The 24,404-nt window shown below is 41.4% G+C and overlaps 3 protein-coding genes across 3 annotated transcripts; 2 read left to right on the forward strand and 1 right to left on the reverse strand.

Annotated features, from left to right (window-relative positions):
- The first annotated feature begins 471 nt into the window (after nucleotides 1-471).
- LOC139666132 (F-box only protein 36-like) lies at nucleotides 472-3,000 on the forward strand. The gene is made up of 4 exons (XM_071545249.1): nucleotides 472-567; nucleotides 1,209-1,317; nucleotides 2,046-2,218; nucleotides 2,470-3,000. Exons 1-4 carry the CDS (start codon nucleotides 472-474, stop codon nucleotides 2,998-3,000), a joined length of 909 nt encoding a protein of 302 aa, XP_071401350.1.
- A 5,674-nt stretch (nucleotides 3,001-8,674) lies between these two features.
- grk7a (G protein-coupled receptor kinase 7a) lies at nucleotides 8,675-14,492 on the forward strand. Its single transcript, XM_071545248.1, has 4 exons — nucleotides 8,675-9,271; nucleotides 9,901-10,356; nucleotides 13,458-13,738; nucleotides 14,153-14,492. The coding sequence occupies exons 1-4, from the start codon at nucleotides 8,675-8,677 to the stop codon at nucleotides 14,490-14,492; spliced, it is 1,674 nt and encodes a 557-aa protein (XP_071401349.1).
- A 3,936-nt stretch (nucleotides 14,493-18,428) lies between these two features.
- LOC139666130 (sodium/potassium-transporting ATPase subunit beta-3-like) lies at nucleotides 18,429-23,862 on the reverse strand. The gene is given in 7 exon segments (XM_071545247.1): nucleotides 18,429-20,058; nucleotides 20,331-20,426; nucleotides 20,993-21,043; nucleotides 21,307-21,497; nucleotides 21,723-21,821; nucleotides 22,157-22,285; nucleotides 23,625-23,862. Coding segments are annotated over 7 exon segments (846 nt in total). The 5' UTR covers nucleotides 23,737-23,862; the 3' UTR covers nucleotides 18,429-19,890.
- Nucleotides 23,863-24,404: the final 542 nt, after the last annotated feature.

Genomic DNA, 24,404 nt, shown 5'->3' on the forward strand with positions numbered 1-24,404 from the left:
TTGTAATTGGTGTGTGCTTGTTTCAGCAAGAACACTTCATATTAGTATTTTTGCTTAAAAAACACAACTTTTACCTTTTGTTCACAAAAGCAATTCCTTACAATCATATTTAATTATCAAAATATTATCCTCATCAGGCCTGTATAACTTCTTTATGTTTGGATAAACATGGATGGGAGTCAGTGGACCTTGAGGTCATTTTGAGCTGATTGATTGCTCCAACTTAAAAACCAGAATTTGATATTCGACATTAACAAGCTGCTCTACTATTCAACATTGAAACCCCATGTACCTTTTTTTTTTTTTTTCAAATGTTAACATGCAACTAACATTGTTTTACATAAATGTTTAAAATAACTTTGACCTTTCAAATAGAAGCAAAACACTATTTTTCACATTTCTCCTGAAACGCTTCCCTTGAGAAAACTCCTCCCCTGCTGTTGTCATGGCAACGTATACAAAGTTTTCAACATGGCGTCACTTTTAACAGAACATTTATTTGAAATCTGTGGACAAGGCCCTTCACCTAATAAGGATTTTTATAATTTAGTTATCACCAAAACATATGTAAGTGTTTGCACGTTGCTTAAAAAAATGCATTTCTGGAAAACATTAATGATAACTACCAAGTCTTACTTGTTAATAATATCTATAGCCTGCTAACTTAGCAATGCTGGCTAACGTTACTTCCTACTAACGTTACTAGCATCCTAACTTTTTATTTTTAAATGAATATTAACTAGCATCCTAACTATTCTTTTTGTTCTTCTTCTTAACAGTATTATTGATTTAATATCAATTAAATAAAATAAATACACATTAGAAATAATAGTTTATTTGTGTAGCAGTTTTATGGAGAATAAAACTATAATCAGTAAAGGCCAACAAGATAAACAATAACTGTCAGAAAGCAGGGTTACAGAATAATTAAACTGGGGGAGAAGGAAGGGCAAAAAACAAGGCCTAATATAAATGCTTGTGTGTAAAATTTTGTTTTAATTAATTTTAAAAGATGACATGGATTAAGATAATCTTGGACTAAAAATATCATTTTGATATCCTAATTTAGGACTAGGTCTCAATCCATATCTGTGTAATTCTACACTACGGACAATCTTGAGTTAGGTTAGTTGCACAATCCAAAATGATAAATAAATGCTTCTAACACTGCATCAGATTTGTTACACCCCTATAATGGTCATTTCCAGGTGATCTGGAGATGGTGGAAGATCTCTCTGAGAAATGAAGGCAGGTACGCGAAGCCTGGAGAGCAGAGGCAGTCTCACCAGGACTACTTGGATGACAGCCGGCTACAGAGTAAGGAATTCATATCTTTCAACTCATAGTTACAAACAAATAAGCAGTTGGAGTGTTGGTCCCTAGATACGCTATGCAGCCTCATGACAGGAGTCCAGTGGAGAGGCTGATCAGCGAGGCCTCAAGGGCCATCTGCTGCTCTCATCATGTGTGGCTCCACAGATGGCACAGCAAGGAGAACAGTGAGAATCCGTCAAATTATGTCTTTGTGCGGCTCCCCAGTGGTATGTTGTAGAGAGGGTTATTCAAACAAGAACCACATACAGTGCATATTGTAAGCAGAAGAGGGGGTTAATTCAAACCAGAACCACACACTCCACTGACAACTACCACTGCTGGTGCTCCAGTGTAGCTGCTCAGTGCCTATCTGTAGAAGACTGGTTGTACTGGGCAGTTCCCAGGTGTGTGTGTGTGCTGCAAGGTGTTGTTTCACTAAATACATAAAGATGAAAAAAACAGCACCTATCTGGAGGGAAGGCTCTCCCTCAAACAAATGTTTGCACTTTATAGCACTGCCTATGTATAGCATACATCTGAGTATATAATATAATCTACATTAGGCCTATATAGATGGTGTGTGGTGTTACAATGTTTTATCTTTAGGTGTACAGTATATCATTATATCCTCAGATTATGTCTTATGTATGGCATTGTTTGTTTAGTCCATATGAGGACAAACTGAAATACTTAGATAGGTCTGACAATAAAAACAATGGGCTTCTTCCCAGGTCAGGTCCGCATGGTCTTCGGTCATCAAATCTTGCGGTACACCCAGGCTTTGTGCCAAGGCCATTATGACTACCTGGAGCGCCTGCCGGACCCCTTGCTGCTCCACATATTAACCTATCTGGAGCTGGAGGATGTGGGGCAGCTCGGACGAACCTCGCGCAGGTTCAGGCAGGTGAGTTCAGGAGACACATGACAGGAGATCATGCCAAAAATAGACTGCATCCTTAAACCTGAAAAATATTGTGTTTGTTATTTAGGCTTCACACAGAGATACTTTGCTTTCAGTTGGTCTCTCAAGAGAATACATCACCACATATCATTATCCATCACTTTGTTTTAAATTAGAAACTGTAAAACTCTTCTATTAATTGTGACAAAGACTATGCTATTCCTTGATACTATCCTATGGCTTCTGCTGCTCAGCTGTGTGGGTCGGAGGAGTTCTGGGAGCAGGCAGTGCGGAGATGCTGTGACACGGTTTCAGCTGAGGCGTCGTCCCTGGCCCTCGAGGTGGGCTGGCGGAGCATCTTCTTCACCAGCAAACTCCAGCTGCAGAAGCAGATCAGCCGCCGGAGGCTGAGGACCAAGCAGCAGCAGCGGGAAGAAAAGGTCTGTGACCCAGATACAGAGGCGGAGGTAATGAGCCTGCACTCCTACACAGAGTCTCCTGGTGCAAGGCCAGACGCAGACACGCAGATCCCCGGTGCTGGAGCTGAACCTCACCCTGGCATTATCCCGAATCCAAGTCTTGGCACTAGCGTTGGCTTTGACACCAGTTCCTGCTGTGATATTGACCCTGTCCTCAACGCTGAACCGGAGGTTGGCTGTGACTCAAGCGTTAACCGTGTCCCTGTGTCTGACCAGTTGTGTGGAGACGTAAAGCGCACCCAGGGCGGGACAAACGGTGGAGCGATGGCAGAGGAGGCCGCAGTGCAGATCCAGGAAAGATACTGAGATGAGGCTTTTGTCAGATTTTGATACGTTAAAGTGCTACTAATGTTTCGGTGAGAGTGGGATAACTTGCTAATCAATAGCTCTGATTGTAGAGAATGTGAGTGTAATTCCTCTCCAAAGTCCCGTATTTCAGGTTTACTGTTATATCCTGCCATTCTATATGCCATCCACATCCTAAAATGGGCTATATATTCTGTATCTTATGAATGCTTTCCTATATTTGTCAAAGGTCATTTGCTCTGTTTTTGTTTGTATGATTATTTAATCATCAATTATCAATATTTGAGGAGATTTGCATTTAAACTAACTAAACCTACTGGAGTGACTTCATTGTGCCATGATATTACAAGTCACCAAAGTAACAAGTAAACAAAGAGCTTTGTAGCAACTGGTAATGTAATAAAATCCATATAATTAAATAACTTGTCAAAATGTAATAAAATGTAAATGTAATGTAACAACCTAATTATTACTTCATAAAGGGTGTAACATTTTTTTTACTGATGATGTAATAATATTGACTAACAATGTCATGTTGTAATGTAACTTGAGTTATCACGGAATTAGTCAATTCTATTATTAAATCATCAGTTAAAAATGTTAAAGCCCTTAAAAAGTCTCAAAGATGCATAATAAAATATGAAAATAACCCATTTCTTTCCATCTGCTTTGATACTGTATTTACTCAATATACTTTATTTTCTTTTGATTTGTTTATTTTGTCCATCCATCCATCCTTGTCTTATCAGTTAGTGTTGTGATGGCAGCAGGGCAGGCAGAGCAGCCCAGACATCCTTTTGGGATCACAAGGTGCTACCAGGCCAGCTGGGAGGTCTAGTCTGAGGTCTGCCCTGCATTCTCCTCCCAGGCAGCCATGCCCGCTACACCTCAAAAACCGTCTGGGGCACATTCACATTGGAGATCACAGGTCAAAAGGATGACATCATCTGCAAATCACAGACATCTGCTTGATATCTATGGGGGTAGAATTCTCTCAAAAATAAATCTAAATATTTAAAAGTATAATCCACAAATGTGTCTACCATGATCCGTAAGTAAAAAAAAAAAAACACCAATAGGTTTTACTTTCCACAAAAAAAAAACACCTCTCAATTTGTGGTTTGTAAATGGTCATTTGAATGAATGCAAAATGATATTCACACATGCATACATTTTTGTCAATAAATGTTTTCACTTTTGCTAAAATACCTCACAGTTTGTAGATGAATGCAACAACTTTTACAAATATATGTTTCCTGTAATTTTTTGCAGTACACATTCTCAAATCTAAAGTTGGCCTGCAAAGTGCTGAATCTACATTTGTGCATCAAAGGACATGCGTGGATGGATTTGCTTTGTGGAAAAGAATAGAGCTCTCCTTTCTAATTGTGGGCTCTAACATCTATTTGACAAGCATGTCAGTTACATCATGCTCTGCATTCCTAGAAGTCCCAGATAATGTCTGAGGTTTGACAGGATTATGACTGCTGTGCACACAGGTGAAACAGTCCCCTAGGGGGCAGAAGCCGTCAGTGCTTTAAAGATAGCTCATATACTGACATCATCTCTGTCACTCGTCTCTCTCTTCATCTTCTTGCTCTGCAGCATGTGGTACCCTAAGCACCGCTAAGTACCTTAGGTAAGGGTGTATTTTTTCTGTCGTTGATGAGATTTGAATTGCTGTCTTTTGTCTTCTACTGTATTGGCTGAAACAAAATCCATTCATATTTCATACTGAAGTTACTGGGGATTGTTTCTTTTTCTCCAAATGCTAAAAGAACATTGAATAAATAAACAAATCATAAATCATAAAAGCTTTGACGTCATCTTTGACAGTTTACCCAGAAATATCCTAGAATTAAATGGATCTGAGTCTGTGACTGAAACATAGATGGTCTTACGCAGGACTCTGAGAGCTTGAGACAGTTTGAGCAGGGATTAGCAGGGAGTGAGTAGAAGCCACCCGCACTAGTGGCCCGCACGGTGTCTCCTTAAAGATGGCCTAGATTGATTCATGATCATTTTCACCCCGCTTTAGCACCATCTCTTCTTCATTTTCTTTAGCATGTGGTACGCCATAATGCTGTATTATGATTTCAAATAATAAAATATACCACATGCATACAGCAGCAACAACAAGTGACTCAAATAGGCTTTTCTGTGTTTTGTGTGTGTGTGCATTTGTATATTTATATGCATGTGGAGGATGGAGCTTGCTCTACCTCTGTGGTACACTCCCTTCTGTGCTGATCTCTGGATAATTCTTGCTCTCTTGGGGTCGGGGTGGACGCCCACGGCAGTGCTTGCAAAGCCATAAGAGGATGGAGTCGGACCACGTACAGGCCATGCAGCACACCAGCTGGGAGATGGGATGCTCTACTCATCTTAACCTCCGCTCCCTCCTCAGGCCAGGCTAATCCTGCCAAGGTGAAATGAGCACAGATGACAAGTCAGCAGGCTGCTCAAAGATCAAACATCTAAAACAGAAGAAGAGTAGAAATTTCCCTTTTTGTGTGTGTCTGTATGTACATCTGCTCTCTTTCCCTCCCTCTCTTGATCTCTCATGTTCTTTCTGTATATGTACAAATCAAACCCACATTTTTTCCCCAACTGTTTGTGTGAGACTGTATAGTGTATGTATCTTTTTTTCAGTGAATGCTTCAATTTGTCATGGGTGCAGTGAGCTCTCAGCTTACCTCTCTGCCTTAATTGACCCTGTAAAAGATGGAAGCTACACTCTCCTTTCAACCACTTAGGAGGCTTCAGTGCTCTCCTGACACTACAGTCCATTTACGATGTGAATGACATTTTACATATTTGGCATTTATAGCAGGCTTTTCTAATGGGCGGTGATGTCTCTGCTTTCACTGTAACAGTTTGGAATTGTAATTCAGCAAAAGATGAATGTAAACTTCAACTGACAATGACAATATTTTTCTCCTTTTGAGAAAAACAATAGAACTGATATGAAATTTTCATTGATTGCTGAAGATTTTTTTTATAATTTCAATGAACATAAAAGGAAATATAAAAACCTTTTGGTGACCTCTGGCCCTTCGACAGTTCACCTGCTCCCACATTGGGTGCTCTGCGTGGGTGTCTAACTGGCTTGTAATTGAAACGGTCTGGCTCTGCATCTCTCTGACTGCAGCATACATGGTCAAGCAAGCCTTGATCTTGTGCAGGACTCTGGCAGCTTGAGCCTGTTTGAGCAAGGATTAGCTGATATTATCCAAGGTTTATCGTACTGAATTAGCCTACATCTCCACTGCCCAAGCCTTGGGTTGCTGCCAACAGAAACGACCAGCAATTGACATGGTAACATAAAAATGCCCTTCCACCAGGTTACATGGGTAAAAATGATTGGTTTGGATTAAGTGCTGCAGACCTAATGTGTGATAAGATGCTACAATTCAAATTCTGTGTGGCCAGAATTACAATAAGGTGGCCAGAACATACTACAGAAAACTATCAATCAGCCTAACCAAATAATCACGTGTGCATAAAATCTCTTGGCATCCCTTTTTATTCTGTGTGGTTTCAGTATTAGGTATCAGGTAGATCAGGTTTCAAAAACTGAGGAGGATGGAGAATCAGAGCAGGAATGTTAGCTAGTTGGCAGGGCTGAGCAGAGAGGCAGGCTGAGGGCATCAGGTAAGGATTTAAGGGAAGCCTTGGCTGGGAGCCAAACACAAAGATGGCAAAGCGCTATTGTGGTAAAACTCCATTGATGATGGAAACATATTCAACCTTTTTGAAAACATCATACAATTAGTATATGCCTTGGAATAAGAAAAAAATGCCACAAAAGCAAGTGAATGTGGTTAGATGTGGTTAAATGCGATATGTATTAGGTCTGATTTGTTCCCTGACAAGAAAAGGGAATGATGATGAAGAAAATGTTCCCTCAGTTTTCAATATTGAGAAATATGGGATAGCTCAAACAGTAGGCCATCATTTCTAGGCTACTGCAGAAACATACGTATGTAGCCTATTGGTTTTATTGCAGGTAAAATATATTTAATTTTGAATTCTGTTAGTATTTCAGTATGATTTTTCTGAATTATTCTGCCATTTCTAAATATATGTGATGTCCTCTGTTAAGTCTCAGTCTTGTCATATGACAGAGGTCATAGACTTCAGGCTTTTTATAAACTGAGCAGCAGACAGAAGCTCTGACGCCGTATTGATCTGATCCTCTGGGTCTCATGTGCTGAGAAGTTTGGGAGATGTGAAGGAAAAGGGAAAATTAGTGATGGGTGGTGTTTGTTTTTTGTTTTGTTACGTTGGGTCATGGCGCATTTTGTTGTTATATTGTCTCATTCTTGTACTCATTCTTCCAAAGTGATGGTGGGGAAAGCTGCGCCCTAGCACTCAAGCTACATTAGAGACACAGGTTCAGTAGTCCTTTGATTACTTCTAATCAGAAAGTTATTTAGTCATATGTGTGTAATATGGTATTCTGGACTACATCAGTAACATGATCTGATTTATCAAAACATTTTGTTGGCTCATCAAGTGAACCAAAGCCATTTTGAAGTAGACATCTGTCTGCATCCATATTAGTGCTGATTCAGACTTTACTCTGTATTGAAGATCCTTAGATTGCAAGTACATATCATTGTCATTACATGAGAACGTAATGTTAGGTGGAATTACCATCAGTCCGTAACATACAACATGTTTAGGTAAGTAATAAGCAAAATCTAGATGTATGACACACCATGTTAAAAACCTTTTAGACAGACACAACGCATCTCAACTGTCACTCAACCTCAATATGTAAAGTGCTTTTGACTAATTTATTACTCAAAAGCACTTTAGTCATTAGTATAATTTATCAAAAGGTCTGATCATTTAGCCGAGTCTGTTCTTGTACACTTCCAGTGTGTATGCAGGTCATGGCCCCGGTGCTTGTTGACCATACATGGCACTGTGTCTTAGATGAGGGTGAATTTTAATGAAAAGAGAGGATAATATAAATCAAGGCAAGACAAAGAGGCAGACAGATTAGGAGTAAGCTCTTTGAAGTTACCTGCTCTGTTGAGACTGGGAGGAGGAAAGAAAGGAAGATCATCCATCAGAAACAAGTTCATTAACTGCATTCTGCTCCAACCTCCACACACAATCTTATTCTCCGTTTAAATGCTACACCTTATTGCAGTACCTAAATCCACCAAAACATGAAAGTATGTCTGCAGAGCATTTCCTGAATGTGTGTGTGTGTGTGTGTGTGTGTGTGTGTCTGTTCTTTTGCCGTCTCTGTCATCTCACCATTAAATGTTTAGTCAACAGAACCCATTGGACCACTGTTAGCTGCTGCTGAACACCATCACCAAATATAGAGGGCCACAAAGCCTCTTAGGACAGAGCCCTCTTACGATTCCCTTTCCGTGTACAGCATCCTTGAATAGACCACACAAAGATCCTTAAGCCAAAATCCCTCCCTGGTATTTAATTCTAAATGAGTAATTACTGGGTGTGTCAGTGTGTCTTAGGTTTGCAGGTAGGTTTCGTGAAGCAGCTCATTTGCGCGCTGGCTTTGGAACGAGTTGCACTCTCACGCAGACACGCAAACTCTGAAAGACACTGCACTGGCTGTAGAAGGGTATCCCTAGGGAGCCATTGAAGAACCCAGTCACTTAGGGGGGACAGACCAGATACAGCCGCCAAGATGTGTGACATGGGGGGATTGGATAACCTGGTGGCCAACACGGCCTACCTAAAAGCCCAGGGTGGTGATGACAAGGAGATGAAAAAGCGCCGCCGCAGCTTGTCTCTGCCCAAGGCTGATCAATGCACCGCAGTCCGGGCTGCTGTCGAAAAGGAATTTGAGGTGATCTGTGAGAGGCAGCCCATCGGCAAAAAGTATTTCCGCGAGTACCTGTCAAGCAACCCTCAGTATAAGAATGCTGCTGATTTCTTGGATGAGCTGTATGACTGGGATCTGGCTGAAGGCGCAGCAAAAGACAAGGCACGCCAGAACATCAAGAACAAGTACTGCAAGGCCGACTCCAAGAACTTCCTGTCCTTCCTAACTGGTGAGGCTGCTGACAAATGCAAGGCTGTGACAGACAAGGACTTTGAGGATGTGATGAAAGGCAAAGTCCAGGAAGGCACAAGAGAGTTTCTGAAAGGCAAACCTTTCACGGATTACCAGGCCAGCCCATTCTTTGACAAATTCCTCCAGTGGAAAGAGTATGAGAAACAACCCATCAGTGACAAATACTTCTATGAGTTCAGAACTCTGGGCAAGGGAGGCTTCGGAGAGGTAAGCATGCAAATACCCTACTTATAATATTCTAAAACTTTGCTGCAATACATCCTGTTGTAAATTCTTTAAGAAATTGCATCTATGTACCTGACATTTAAAAGTTTGGTTTGCTGTCACTTCTTGAGCACTAATTACACTATGAGAGCATAAAACCTAAGTAACAGAGGGTAGGAGATAATTAATTTCGCCTTTAGTAGGAATAGAGGTGTATTGGGTCTGAAGCAAAAGAAAGGATGTTCTGCGACAAGTAATCTTGGCTGACACAATCAGGATTTACCCTGTCTCAAGGTGGCCATGCCAAAGCTTCTCCAAAGAGGACAAAGTCCTTTGGCGTACAGACATACCTGTTATATTTCAGTATTCCCCATAGTCACAAATACAAAGCCAAAATATAGCAAGCAATATGAACTTCCTTTGATTGAACCGACAAAGTGCTAAGATCCTTCTTATATAAGTAATGGCATATTTTAATTTGGCCCTACTGAAGATACCTAATTGCATAAATTCATAATTGGAAGATGAGAATAAGATGTATGACACACAGTGTTTTTTTGATGGACAACCTTGCTTTTGCTCTGAACACTGATGGGTTTTAAAGCAATGACTTTCCTGCTCTCTCTCTCCAGGTGTGTGCTGTTCAGGTGAAGAACACAGGCCAGATGTATGCCTGCAAGAAGTTGTGTAAGAAACGACTGAAGAAGAAGGGTGGTGAAAAGATGGCCCTGTTGGAGAAACAGATCCTGGAGAAGGTTAACAGCCTGTTTCTGGTCAACTTGGCCTACGCCTATGACAACAAGACCCACCTGTGCCTGGTCATGACCCTGATGAATGGAGGAGACCTAAAGTATCACATTTACAACATGGGCTATGATGGCAAAGGTGTGGATAAGGGCATTGAGATGAAGCGTGTCGTCCACTACACAGCGCAGATCACCACTGGCATTCTTCATCTGCATGAAATGAATATCGTATACCGTGATATGAAGCCAGAGAACGTGTTGCTGGACAGCCAAGGCCAGTGCCGACTTTCAGATTTGGGTCTGGCAGTGGAGGTGGTTGTAGGGAAGACCATCACTCAGATGGTGAGTAGATCTACACACAGTAGGGGTATTCAGGTTGAATATTTGCAAAATTGGAGACATTGGCCTGCTCACCTTTGGTACACATTTAAAAAAGCGCACCAAGCACACCAAGTCGCCCAATGATAGCCATGAGGATGTAGTTAACATGAGGGTCTGCAGCTGGACAATGTAAGCAATCATGATGCCTATTGTATCGCCTTTGAAGCCTCAAATGGCCAAGGCCAGGCAAGGAAGCCTGTCCTGCATTGGCCATGTGCAACTGAGCATAAAGGCAATGTGCCTTTAATCAAAAGTCATCTCCTTCAGGGTTTGAATTAGTTTGTGAACGCACATACTCAGACACAAACTTCTACATACAGGAAAAAGAGGGTAAAGAAGTAGAGACCACCAATCACTGGGTGATACTGCATCTACTTTTATCCCCATCCTGTCTGCTTTTAGTTATTTGAAGATAGAGCTAAAGCTAAAAATTAGACTGGGGTTGTTGGACTCCCTCTCAATCTCTGTGGAGCTTTCACTTTAAATCCGGACGGGGATTACTGGATTGCTTAAAGATCTGTCCAATGAGAGTCTCTGAATCCATTATATAAGTCATTTCATCCTTTAGCAGTCAGATTATAGCCTGGCCAATTATAGACCACCATTTTGTGTAGGGGCTATCTTAGAGACTATGGAGGTCCAGTGCTAATTGAGATGAGGGTCGCAAATGAGTGTAAGAACATCTCCCTCAGCGACTTGGTTGCAGAGATTTAGCTATTTCTGTAGAGGAGTGACCTTGTGACAGTTGCTTCAGTTGTGCTGCAGTTGCTTTCCATATTACTTGCCAAGGCCTGAAGCTCCTTCCACCTTCCTTGATTCTGCGCAGCAACACGTCACACAATCATGTGACCATTGAGTTTAATATTCTATCACGTCAGATCAATCAATAAGCTTGACTATCAAGAATAATCAGGTGCTGACAAAAACATGCATGATACAGATGAGAGAGGAGCACATCCCTAAAAATACTGACAGAAAAACATCAAAGATCAATCCAGTTCATTTTCCTCACACAAATGAACACACAAGTGATTTTCAAATGGGTTTCTTATGATTTTATTCTCTTCCAACTTAGTTAAGTCTCATCATACTTTATTAAACCTCACCTGTTCTTACTTTTAGACTACATGAGTGCTCAAAAAGATGAAGAATTTTGTAGCAGGGTTTCTCCAGAACTCACTTGCACTAGCAAAGAGTAAGCTGCCGGCTCTTTGAAAGTCCAGTAAGCTCATTATCCAGTACTCTGATGCTCCTCGGCCAGCCAGAGTGACTAGGCTAACCCCCTACGGGTAAGGCTGGCTTTGGTCCCCTAATCCTCTTAGCAGGCATTACACAAGTCTGTCCCTGATTAGATTGACAGAACCAGGTAAAACTTATGTTGAATATGTTTAGATACAGGACTGTGTAGAAGTTTGCGTAGAGGATGACTTTAACTCGGCTGGAAAATGTCCATATTGACCTTTCCATAGACTAGAGTGTGCTCTTTACTCATCTGTTTGGCTGAACTGATTGCTAACAGACACAAATTTAAAAAGAACAGAGCATAGTTACAAAAAGCCACTCAGGTAAAGCAGAAAAAAGGCAGGAGTATGGGTAACTTGACAGTAATACTTGTCTAATGCACAAGTATTATGGTGAATTAGTAGCACACAGACCTCCAGCTGTTTGGTCAGTGGACTCACAGTATCAAGCCTAGACCAATCAGTCAGATGAAGTCCATCCAGGCAAATCCTTGACCTAATCATGTCACAGTCACCCTTATTAAAATACAGATCTGGAGGTACCAGAAGCATCCAATAATCAGAATCTGTCATACTAAACCTGAACTTATTATTAAAACAGCAGCAAGAGAAAAATGTAAAGAGCTTGTTAAATGATGCAGTGGCAGGAACCTTTTTCATTGCAAAACAGAAATAGGATTTGAGGATTTGAGCTCATGCCAAATGTCTTTTAGCTGTTACTACTACTACTACTCGGCTGTAAGAGGAGAGTGTTTAATGGCATCATAATGCAAGTTAAGCTTCCTGTGGTCCTTTTAATGTGGGCCTATTTATTGTTATCTTTCCATATGTCCATTAATTGTGCATTAGAAGCATGGTTATGTGTGGTTTGGACATGTATAGCAACTTCTGTATTTCTGCTGGTGGCTATGGAATCCAGAGATGGGCAACCTTTGTGTAAGAGAATTCTGTCAGTGTGTGGACACACATGACTCTTGACAGGTAGCAGGATTAGTATTAGGCTTAAGCTCCTTGTCTTAGGCTGCAGGTGAGGTCATTCAGAAGAGCAAGAAAGTGAGGCAGAGACAGAGAGAGAAGAAAGAGAGAGGCAAAGGAGAGAGAGAGAGAGAAGGTGGGGGAGACTAACTTAAGGCTAAGAACAGCCCAGATAAGTATCCTTTGGTACACTTTAGCACACACAGTGGGGAGGTATAGTGGTGATATCTCCTATTAGACAGTTGTACTGTACCAGTCTCCTCTTTCTCTAAGACCCTCTGGCTGCCCTCTGCCACTTTTGAATGTCAAGGTTATGTATTCATCACTGTGTTCAGGTCATACTACTTCCACATCACTGTGCCTACTGTGTAAATCCCCTTAAACTGTATGAGTATTGCTTACATCTACAGCACTCAATTTTGAAAGGCTGGAGATTCCAACGTTTTTAATGATATCACATATGCCATGCTAGCCAAGAGGTAAAAGTGTATGATTAAGGATTTAGTGCTGCCATAACAAAGTGGCTCCTGAAATTTGAATTTATCCCTGAACATAAACATGCTATAGCTCAGTTAAAGCATTACAATTTGGAAGTAGGTGCATGACACTGATCAGCGACACAGATTGTTGTTTTTCTTTGAAGGTCCCCTCTTCTCATTTAACATTATTGTTGCTTTCAGATAAGTGTGTTCATAAGCTTAGTTTGCAATCATCTGTCCAATAAAATGACACAATTTCCCTGTCTCTACCTCTACCTGTCTTGCTGCTGCTCTCGATCTCTCCCTTTTCCATCTGTTCCTTCCCCTTCTCTTTCTCTCTCTGTATTCACTCTTTCCCTTTCTTCAGGCTGGTACTGGAGCATACATGGCACCCGAGCTCCTGAACAAGACTCCATACAGGACATCAGTGGACTGGTGGGCCTTGGGCTGCAGTATCTATGAGATGGTGGCCGGCTACACGCCTTTCAAAGGCCCCGAAAGCAAGAACCAGAAAGTGGAGAAGGAAGAGGTTCAGCGCCGCATTCAAAATGAGGAACCCAAGTGGGAGCACAAGTGCTTTGATGCTGTCACCAAGGACATCATCCAGCAGTTCCTCAAGAAGAAGATAGAGGAGCGCCTGGGCATGACGTAAGAGGTTCCTCCACTCTTCAGGCCTGTGAACAAGCTAGATCCTGTTAGTTCGCTGCACACAGTGGCTTATTATGACCGATGTCATCAATGTCCGTTTTATTTGAAATCTGTCGCTTAAGATTTCTTTGAGAATGTGCTTTATTACTGGAGAAAAGTTTGCAGGCATCAGACCTATTTACCCTCAATCTTAAATCCCCAGTAACACTGGTGCTATGGAGGTTAGGCAGTTGAGACATGAATAACAAGCTTGTTAAGGGTAAACTGGTCAAATGAGGCAACACAGAGCTGAAGGAACCCTAACCTTAACCCTAACCTAAATGCTGCATGAAATCAAACCTCTGTAGGTAGTCTTGTTATCATTTTATTATCATCTGACTTAATTCTGACGATGATTATTTGCCTTCTCATTAGGAACAACTTGGAGGACCCCAGGAAGCATCCGTGGTTCAAAAGTATCAACTTCCCACGTCTAGAGGCTGGGCTGGTGGATCCTCCATGGGTGCCTAAGCCCAATGTCGTCTACGCCAAGGACACAGGCGACATTGCTGAATTCTCTGAGATCAAGGGCATCGAGTTTGACGCCAAGGACGACAAATTCTTCAAGGAGTTCAGCACAGGTGCCGTGCCTATCCCCTGGCAGCAGGAGATGATTGAAACTGGACTGTTCGAAGAGCTCAACGACCCCAACAGGAAAGAAACTGCAGGAGGTTTGGATGACGACAAGAAATCTGGAACGTGCGTGGTGCTGTGAGCAGCCAAAAGTTAGGTAGCTGATATCATACACCAGTAACAACATTCAAAAATGATTTGTTTGTTTCTCAGTTAAATGCACACTAAGATCATTTTAAAAGATGGATTTTTTTATGAAAGAGGGGAGAAAGAGCATCTTTGTTGGAGACAGAGTGAAAAAGATCCATCCTTCTCTAGTATGAATCGGCTGCTCTTTAGAGATCCACGGCTCTTTACGGAAGGTTCACTGAGCTTTGAATCAAAGAGGGAGGTGGTGTAGCATCATCTCTCTGGCTTGCAGCTACTCTTGCAGATAGATCTTATGATGTAGACTAGCATCCATGTTGATCAGAAAGGGTTGCTAAGAGTAATTTACAAAACCTTATTAAAGATACTAGTGTTAGATGAGTAAGTCGAAGGCCTCTGGTTACACCTTGTGCCAGAAATATTAGTTTACAATAGACACTGTCTAAATCTAAGCTATCTGACAAAATAGTTTTCCTACAGGAGCTTATGCTGAAACAGTACAATTGCATTCAGAATTATACTTTAAACAAATTGGAATGTATCCCATCCTTAAAATGTAGCGTCTCCCAGATCTTGTAACTTTTCTGTTTCAATATCTTACAGTGGTTTAAAAGTTACTGCGTTTCACAGCACTCCCGCATCCTGTCATCTCCTACTATTTTTCAAATATGGATGCCATCATAAGGTCACACTGTTTCTACAATGGAAAGTGCTTTCACCCACATGTGGCAGAGATAGCAGTTCTAGAATTTACTATTACATGCTGTGATCCTGAACCTCCAATCAGTGAGGCCGATCACCAGGTGGTTTTTCCTCCACCCAACATTTTAGTTTTATAAAAACTATAAAAAGCAAGTATTGCTATTGTATATGTATATGTATATAAGTATGTATATCTATGCACAGATGTTAGTTCTAAAAAGATGAAACATGTTGAAAACCTCCCCACTGAGTCCCTCTACTGTTGGTGCTATAAGGCTCAACTTAGTGAGGTTATGGAGGCTCTAAAGCCCTGGGAAGCTGGGAGAGAGATGAGTTGAAGAAAGGCAGTTAATTGCTGTAGCTGGAGGTGGAAAATTCAGAAGAGTTGGGCAATAAATTCCTGTACCAGGAATCTGTAGGTTGACCCTTCCACATCCCTCAAACACTGTGATACTTGAGGGCTCTTTTCTTACTTTGAGATGAGGGTGAAAAACACAAACTAGCCAGATCTCGATAAAGCTTCCACTGCTGTGGTGTTTGAGTTAAGTAGAGAATTGGGTTAGTTCAAAAGAAAATCCTCTATTATTCTTATTTTCTTGTCTCAGGGTTAATTATTTGCTAAAAGATGTAAACTTTCCAGATCTTGGGCAGAGTTGAGTTTTTACAGTTAATGTTATAAATATATATGATAAATATACTTGTAAATATAATATGAGAGGAATAATTATATGTGCTACTATAGAAATAACAGATGTAAACTGGGGATTTCCTTGAATCATTTGAATAAATAAAAATATGTCTTTTAAAACTTGGGTCTTTGCTACCATTAGCAGCATTTGTCTTGAATTGTTGTATGTGTGTTTATGTATGTGTGTGCATGTGTCTGTCTGTGTCTGTATGTATGCAGTATGTATGTGCATTCACACAAAAGTGTACAGTGTCTATTCTTTAGACTTAAAAGACACTCTTAAATCTCACTCCACCAACGTCAGAGAAGTCTTCAACTGTACCATGTTGCGCATGTTCTCCAGCCTATATATAAGCACAGGAGAAAGTACTGCTGAGGACTCTGGAGTAAAACTAAAAATATCAACTGCGTTAATCTCTTCTGGGATGCTGACTACAGCCAGGCTGTGCTCCAGGCCAGCGCAAATTGCAGAGTTCAACTCTTAGCTGATAAGGCAATAACCAGTGTTATCCTCGCACCTTGCATGCTTAAGTCAACGTCAAATCCCCCAGGTCCTGAAGCATCTCAGCATGAGCGCCAAATTATATAATACGCTGAGCTGAAACAAAATATTTGATATTTGACATTTGATTATTTTTGAGAAAGAATGCTGTATGAATTAAATTGAAAGATGGATGTAAAAATCAGTCTATGGTCAATGTTTTGGTATTGAAAAATGACAGCACCTATTGAAAACCTTTTTAAGCATACCTTTACAAGATAATAGTGGAAAACATTTGAGACATTTAGATAAAACACAGGGAACTTACTTCACAAGTGATTTCCAGTTTTATGGTTGCTCTAGTGCCTAGTAAGCAAAATCCGTTGCACATCAAAGTGGTACACAGGTGAAACATTTTCAAATTTATTTTTTTTATAATCTTTTATATTGGACTCTATGTAGAGGCCAAAACATTGACCAATGACATGACCTGTCCTGTAATTTCTTGTTTACAGAGACACTGGTCCAACCGGTCCAAGAACAGTTAGAGCTTGGGAGACACTGAGTGACGGAGGTGGATTCTTACTCCAGCTAAAACCCAAGAGATTACCTCGCAAGCAGGACTTGGGTATAGACAAGCTATTGATAGTGAAGGACAGTCCTCCCTCAAGCACTCTGAAAGCTGGAGTCTGGAGGGACGGGAATGCTGTGTGATTGGAGCGGACAGGAATGCTCAGACTCCTTCCAATATTGACTGCAGCTTCAAATGGTTCCAACTGCTGCATAATGCCCAATAAAATAATTAGTACTTAAAGACAGAATTTTTCTCCTTAGGCTATTGTTTGATGCATGACCCATTATGAATTGTCCAAATGTTAGAATTAATTTACACCCTCAACTGAAGAGATACCAGCCTTAAATTTCTTGCAAAATCAAGTATTCGGTGTTGGATGGTTGGAGGGATGATGTGGATGTGGGGATGTAATTTCTTTATTCGAGGCTTGCTGAACATTACCTCTTAACACATGAAGTTGAACATGTGCAGTGACAGTTGTTCATTGCCGCTAGAAGGCGCTATTACTATTAGACTTGCATTAGAAAAGTACAGCACGACAGGGAAAGACCTACATTTTGCCAAAGGTGTCCGCTCCGCACATGCTTTCTTGTTGACTGTCTTTTCGTCTCTCACCCTTCAACTGAGACCAATATAGAGTAGATGTGGTGGCTTCAAAGGCCACCACATGGGTCAAAGGCCAAATACTCCAGTACAGTTACAATCTCTGATTCTGCAAACATCAAAATAATCAGAATAATTTTCCCTTTGGTATAAACATTATTGTTACAAATAAACTGGATAAAATAAGTTTACTGGTGGAGCATTTTACTTGTAAACTCATTTTTCAGTGGGAATCAACTGATATTGTGAAAACCAGTGATATATTTAGAGTGTTGTGGATTTCTCAACATAGATCTTTATGAAAAGAAAATTACAAGATGTAGAAATGGTCTTGTATGTTTGTGCCATGCATTTTGCCAGACTGCTTGCTCTGCCTGTCTTGTTTCTGGCTCCCTCATGTGGCAAAGGCTTTGTGCCACTAACAGACAGTGAGCGTGAGATTGAGTGACTACTGACTGAGAGATTATTGAGACACGACTGATCTCTCCCATAATATAGCCTACTTCTATGATGTCACCCCATCCTCTCTGCCTCTCTACTGTCAACTAAGAAAGCACAAATGTCATAAAAATAATCTTTAAAAAAATTAAAATCCCATGTATGATATAGCCTACTGTACTCTCATATCGCGTTCACACATTCATTTAAAGATTCCTTGCTGTGTGATAGTGGATAAATCAACTCCATGTCCTCACACTCAAATTGAAGTCCATGCCAACATGGTCCAATTTGTTATTTTTTACCTCCTTTGTGTGAATAACAAAGCTAAATTGTTTAGCACCTATACATTCCTCTGGGCATATTCAGACAGGATTCCAAAAATAGACAGTAAGAAACTTTTTTTTTTTCTTCAAAATCACCTTTATTCCACAATTTATTTCATCAGGTCTTAAGGCACCCTGAAGAGATGTTACAAGTTCTTTCAAATTTGGGTCCCTTTAAGACTGTGTAAACATAGCTTTGAATAAGATAATTTCCTGTAAATCTTTGTTTAAATTATTTCTTTACAGTGCACAGACATTGTGTTTTGTGACAAAAAATACAGTGTGAATTAAGTAAATATGGTAAATAGTGTATATATACATTGAGGAGTAATAGACAGATTGGCAGACAATCAGATCAACAGGCTGAAGAAGAGAGAAAAACTAACAAACAATCTGTCAGACCCAGAAAGATATACAGAACACGTAAAGATATACAGTACATAGTTACAGTGAACTTCATTTTTGCGACGCTTTCCAGCACTTCTTGGCCTAAAAGCACTTTACACTGTACCTTTTGTGTGTGTGTGTGTGTGTGCATGTATGTATGTGTATGTGTGTGTGTGTGTGTGTGTGTGTGTGTGTGTGTGTGTCACCTCAACCACACAACAATACATAGCACCCACTTGGGTGGAGCGAGACAACAATCTAGTCCTGCATCGCTCACCCACACATTGGCTATTGCAGTGGAGAGGGGAGAGAGTAGAGTAAACAGGAAGACGGGGAGACAGACAGACATGCAGACAGACAGACGGCACGAGACTGGGTTGCGGTTAAGTAGACCACAACGCAAAGATCTATCTACAATTCCCTAAATATGGTAAAGATCACAATGTATTCTTATGTGGAAAGGGGGCTTCGTAATTGGCAATTCATACATAGGGGTACAGTGGCTATACTTGATCATCAAGACAAGTTCCTATGAAGACCGAGTCTTAAAATATGTGAGACAGACTTTGTGATATGGTACTATATGTGAATACTGTGGAAATGTGTTGGAAATGTTCTACTTCATCAATTATATACTATACAGCAAGATACAACCCTTCCAAGACCAGCGGTGAAACAGTAGTTCATATTGTTCTGCGTGATGAAAACAGTATTCTCTTCCTGACAGTGAGCAGATCTACAAAACCAAAAAATCTAAAAATAAAGAGTTGTATCAGCAATAGCACAACAGCTCCACATGGCTTTCTTGCGATGGCTATATAACTCAGCTAATCTTATCGATACTACGAAAAAAAGAAGTGAGTTGACGAGGAACAGTGCAACAAGTGTATGTATGTATGGATGGATGGAGTCGTCGGGTCAGGAACAGAGCCCATATCTTATTCTGATGGGATCTTTGAGGAGGTCAGAATGATAACAGCGAGAAATGGTGGAAGAAAAGAAGGGTCAGAAGTGTCAACAAAGCAACATTCGACATCACGATTTACTAATCTGCATACAACCGTTTGGCCACAGCACTACACCCCAAATGCCCTCTTTGTGACGCATTTTGACGCTTCCTTCCCGTTTTTATATAAATCCTTCGCAACGTGGGCAGCCTCCGGCTTGGTTCCTTCACCGCCCCTTTTCCCCTCCTTACTCGAACACCTTGACCCGGAAGGTGATGCGGCCCAGGAACTTGTCCCGTTCGTCGTTGTTGCGGAGGTCGGAGCCCTCTACCCTGCACTCCACTGTCAGCTCCGTGTTGTAGTCCTCCTTGGTCAGCAGCAGCTTCACAGCCACCACGGGCTGCACATAGCGCTCCTGCATTAGGGAAGGGGAGAGAGAGAGAGAGAGAGAGAGAGAGAGAGAGAGAGAGAGAGAGAGAGAGAGAGAGAGAGAGAGAGAGAGAGAGAGAGAGAGAGAGAGAGAGAGAGAGAGAGAGAGAGAGAGAGAGAGAGAGAGAGAGAGAGAGAGAGAGAGAAGGTTAAAAAACATCATGAAGAGAAACAGAATGGTAAAAGGTTGATGAAACAAGAAAGTCAGAATCATGCAAATACATGAATATTAGGATATTAATGGACAGAGCAAAATACTTACATGAGCTTTCCTTTCTTCCCATAGTAGGGGAAATACATCTTATCAAAACGTCCCTCACTCGGGTAATAGTGCATCTGAACTGGGACGTCTCTCTAAAAGTGGAATAGAGGTGCGAGTCAATACATTGAAAGTAAATGAAACTTATACTAGATCAAATGGGACTAGACATTTTTCAAGATCAAACATGAAAAAAAAGGAAACGCAATAGCCCTTGCTTGTTAGTACAGCGATTTCAAATAACTGGCAAGCGTAATGTGCTTTGGTTTAATCTGCACAAGCATATCTTGGTCTGAAATTATTTTCTGATAATGTCTAGCAGGTGAAAATGGCTTGAAAATGGAGTGTTCTGTGGCACTAGGATGGGTCTATGGCATTAGCGGCTCCTGCGTAATGACCTATTACATAATGAGAAGCGTTACGCCTACTGGCCTAATCCTGAGAATTTACATATAATCTTACCCTAAAGCCGTCAGTGACAGCATGCAGAAAGAAATCAGAAAGAAAACAAACAAAAGAAGGAAACAATGAAAGCAAGATCAACAGAAATATATTGAGACTGTTATGGCCATCAGTTTTATGACAAAAACGAAAAACGAAACCAACGAAAAAATACACAGACAAACATAACACATATATATGGTGTTAAGAAAATGTTCACCTTTGCTGTGCAGTTGATGTAGGGATCTCCACGGGGTTTCAGGCCAATGATCTATGATGTGAAGGAAAGTGGAAAAGGTTGAAGTCATTAGGAGGGGCAGAAAGGCCTCTGTGTGCGTGTAAAACAAAGTCAGCAATTTATCATTTATTTTTGGGAATGTCAGGAAGCGATAAATGCAACGGAGAGGAGAATAGAAGGAAGGAAGCTGCAAAGGAACAGAGGGATTGAGAGAAAGGAAAGATCCATTTTGAGCGTCTGAAATTGTGCAGGTAGAGCATGGGAGAGGAAAGGAGCCAGTGAAAGGGGGGCGTCACCCTGTTCATTTTCAGCAGCACGCAGGGTTTCCCCTCGCTGTATCCGAAGGTGGTGTCAGACAGGCCGGAGCAGCGGCTCAGGGAGCTCCTCTTGAACTGACAAGCTTTCTTGGGCAATTCTGCCCCGTCCTGCTCATAATAATCCCCCGGAGGGCACAGCTCGTTCTTCTCCTGCTCAGTATCGTTATAGCCTGAGACAGAGACGGATGAACAGAGGGAGAAGGAAGCAGAGAGAGAGAGAAAGAGAGAGAGAGAGAGTATTCAGGTGGACAGTATAGTGTGAATCACTGGACAGTGTTAAGAGGTTGGAAAAAGCACAGATCTGGAAGTAGAGAATGGAATTTCTTTTTATTACAAATGTCATTCAATCCATTTTAATATCATTTCATCAATTCAGCAGGGAGAAGTGGATTTACTTTGCAGGAAGGTCTCCAGATGTTTGACATACTGGTCATACCCGAGCGGATTAGATTTGTTGACCCAGATATCCAATGATTTTGGACGAATCATCAACCCTGTAACGGAGACATATAAGCAACATTAAATAATCAGTGTCATAGTGTTATGCTTATGATAGCACAAGTGATCCTCAACGGAAAAAGTAATCTAAAGCATCCGGGTTTGTCTTGAATTACAGCTGGACAAAAAACAAACAAAAAAACATTCCTGTTCCAGCAAATGAGCCTCACTCCTGACATTACACAGGAAGAGATATCAAAACAGATCAATACAAAAAGAAGCTATGATTCAGCGCATATGATGGCAGAGCCTCATTGGCGTGAATATGAATAATGGATGCCCCAAAGAGAGATGCACCATTCATCCCCCCAGTGTGTTGATGGACACTCACCTGGATGAGGTACACGGTCTCTGTACTTTGGCACATAGTCATCCAGTGTGAGCAGCATCACCCACATGGTCAGGGCAAACATGCCAGCCAAGAAACAGTAGAAAATCAGGTAGAACAACAGAATGAGGCCTGGAGGACGTTGGATAAATAGAATAGAAAGAGACAGAAAATATAAGGAGGGAGGGAGGGAGGGAGGGAGAGAGAGAGAGGTTTCATGTACAATTAACCATAAGCTTTAACCAAAAGCAAGTTCAACCAAATGGCAAAACCATCTGATTTTCCACATCTCTTCTCAACAACAGGCCCATCTGTCCTGCCAAACCATCCAGATGAAATTGTCATTTGAGTGAACTATTCCTTTGAGATGAACCATTCAAGGGGAAAAGCTACTGAATGCTTACATAGGCGAGGTCATTCACACTATAGAGACCTACAGTTTTCAAATAACAGAGGATTTATGGGTGATGGCAGAATGTTCAGAGCATCTCCTGCCTCATTTGTCCAGCAGAAAAGCCCCGGTGATGGAAACATCTGATTCAAAATGGTTCACCACCATCCAGTATGGCAGCCTGTGCAGCACAGATGCCCTCTAAGTTGACAATGAAAGGATGGACCCCTGAGCTTCCTGCTGCATACCCCCCTCTCTCTCATTCCTCTCCAACAGTATCCCACAATGCACCTGCCTAGTGTGTGAAAGAGAGAAAGAGGAGAGAGGGAATCCCATTTGACCTTGACAGGCATGCTAATGTGGGCGGCCATGCAACTGCAATGGAGCATCCCATTGCACAGCAGCACAGGGGCCCAGGCAGCCTGACAGCTCGCGCTAGCCTATAGGAGCTGCCTGCTGTAGGAAGGAGGGTGGTGTGTTACTACCTCACTGTGCAAGTAACAGGGGAATCATTACATAAATGTATGGATCGATCAGCTATAGTCAGTACATTTCCACTGTGGTACATTAATGCAATAATACAGGGATTTCCAGTCTTCACTTAAGACTTGACATTCGATAATGAGCAGCTTGACCAGCTAAGGTCTACACTGTGGATATAATTTCTTAATATTATTTATGCAGATGTCTAGAACGCCTTGCTGTTGACTGATTATTACCTGGCTGGCTAATTCTGCCTTTTGCCATAGAGACAGAGGCACACCTTTGATAACATCATTCATTATGGTATAGGCCTCTTGGTATAGGCTTCTCTTTTACACCTTCATGTAGGCCTATGATGGCCTACATAATCCGAAATGTATTGCCATGTCAGTCATTTTCATCCACGCACAAACACACACACATATATATATATATATATATGGAAAAAAAAATTCTATTATCAAGAAGCATACATCCATAAATGCCTTGAAAATAGAGGGGGGAGGGAGGGAGGGGGTGGGGTATATAATAAACCAGGTATAAGCCCCGTGAATCGCACATCAAATTGATGGAGATAATTGATCCAGGATTCCTTACCCCAGCTGCTGGCCGTGCGACCCAGCAGCTCCCCGGTCCTCGGGTTGTAGATGGAGTCCTTCCAGTTGGACACATTCTCCTTGTCGGCTGGTTTATCCTCGGTGCTAGCCATGGTGAAATGTTTGCGGATGGGCTTCTAGTTTCTTCTTCTCCGTCTCCCTAAAATAAAAATGGAGAAAAGCGCAGCGGGCGATGTGATGAGGCGAAGCCGGCGAGGCGGCGGTGAGTAGTTGGATCAGTGGTTGGAGAGGAGTGGGCGGTAGAAAGAGAGAGGGAGAGGAGAAGGAGAGATGCTCTGGTGTAACAAAAAAAGAGAAGGGGAAGGAGGGGGGAGAAAAATCTGTGACGTGCAAGCCCGTCGTGGCAGCTGATGCAGTGCGACCCGATGAAATATGGCCAGTGACGGAGAGACGCATGGAGACGCACCGTTACGCGCAAAGATTATAAATAGAGCAGACTATCTTTAATATCATCCTGATTATTTGCAAGACGCTGCCTAGCTCAAATTGTGGGTCTACATTTTTATAGCAAATGCCAATGGTCTATGGGATCCTTACATAGCACGGCCTCAGCCAAATATTCCACATAAGCAAAAAGACGCAGAAATCTAGGCTTCTAGGTTTGTGACGCAAAATCAGTAGGCTATAATATTTCTATAATATTCCTGTAGGAACTTGTGTGTCTGAGGTATTAAATAGTCACCTTATCGCACTAACGGTATTTGTGTCTCCTATGCCAAGCCATCATAATAATATTCTATAGGATATTATACAGGCTAGG

The sequence above is a fragment of the Centroberyx affinis genome, unplaced genomic scaffold, assembly GCF_046629955.1.
Source record: "Centroberyx affinis isolate AG114_WGS23_722 - 3 ecotype Tasmania unplaced genomic scaffold, CSIRO-AGI_Caff_v1 ptg004820l_1, whole genome shotgun sequence".
Taxonomy (NCBI): Eukaryota; Metazoa; Chordata; class Actinopteri; order Beryciformes; family Berycidae; genus Centroberyx; species Centroberyx affinis.

What these genes read in the sequence shown, in the direction of transcription:
- grk7a (XM_071545248.1), top strand. Translation starts at nt 8,675, where the DNA reads ATGTGTGACATGGGGGGATTGGATAACCTGGTGGCCAACACGGCCTAC. An exon ending in GCAAGGGAGGCTTCGGAGAG is followed by an intron (nt 9,272 to 9,900) that starts GTAAGCATGCAA and finishes CTCTCTCTCCAG; the next exon opens with GTGTGTGCTGTTCAGGTGAA. An exon ending in GAGGAGCGCCTGGGCATGAC is followed by an intron (nt 13,739 to 14,152) that starts GTAAGAGGTTCC and finishes CCTTCTCATTAG; the next exon opens with GAACAACTTGGAGGACCCCA.
- LOC139666132 (XM_071545249.1), top strand. Translation starts at nt 472, where the DNA reads ATGGCGTCACTTTTAACAGAACATTTATTTGAAATCTGTGGACAAGGC. An exon ending in TAGTTATCACCAAAACATAT is followed by an intron (nt 568 to 1,208) that starts GTAAGTGTTTGC and finishes GGTCATTTCCAG; the next exon opens with GTGATCTGGAGATGGTGGAA. An exon ending in GGATGACAGCCGGCTACAGA is followed by an intron (nt 1,318 to 2,045) that starts GTAAGGAATTCA and finishes GCTTCTTCCCAG; the next exon opens with GTCAGGTCCGCATGGTCTTC.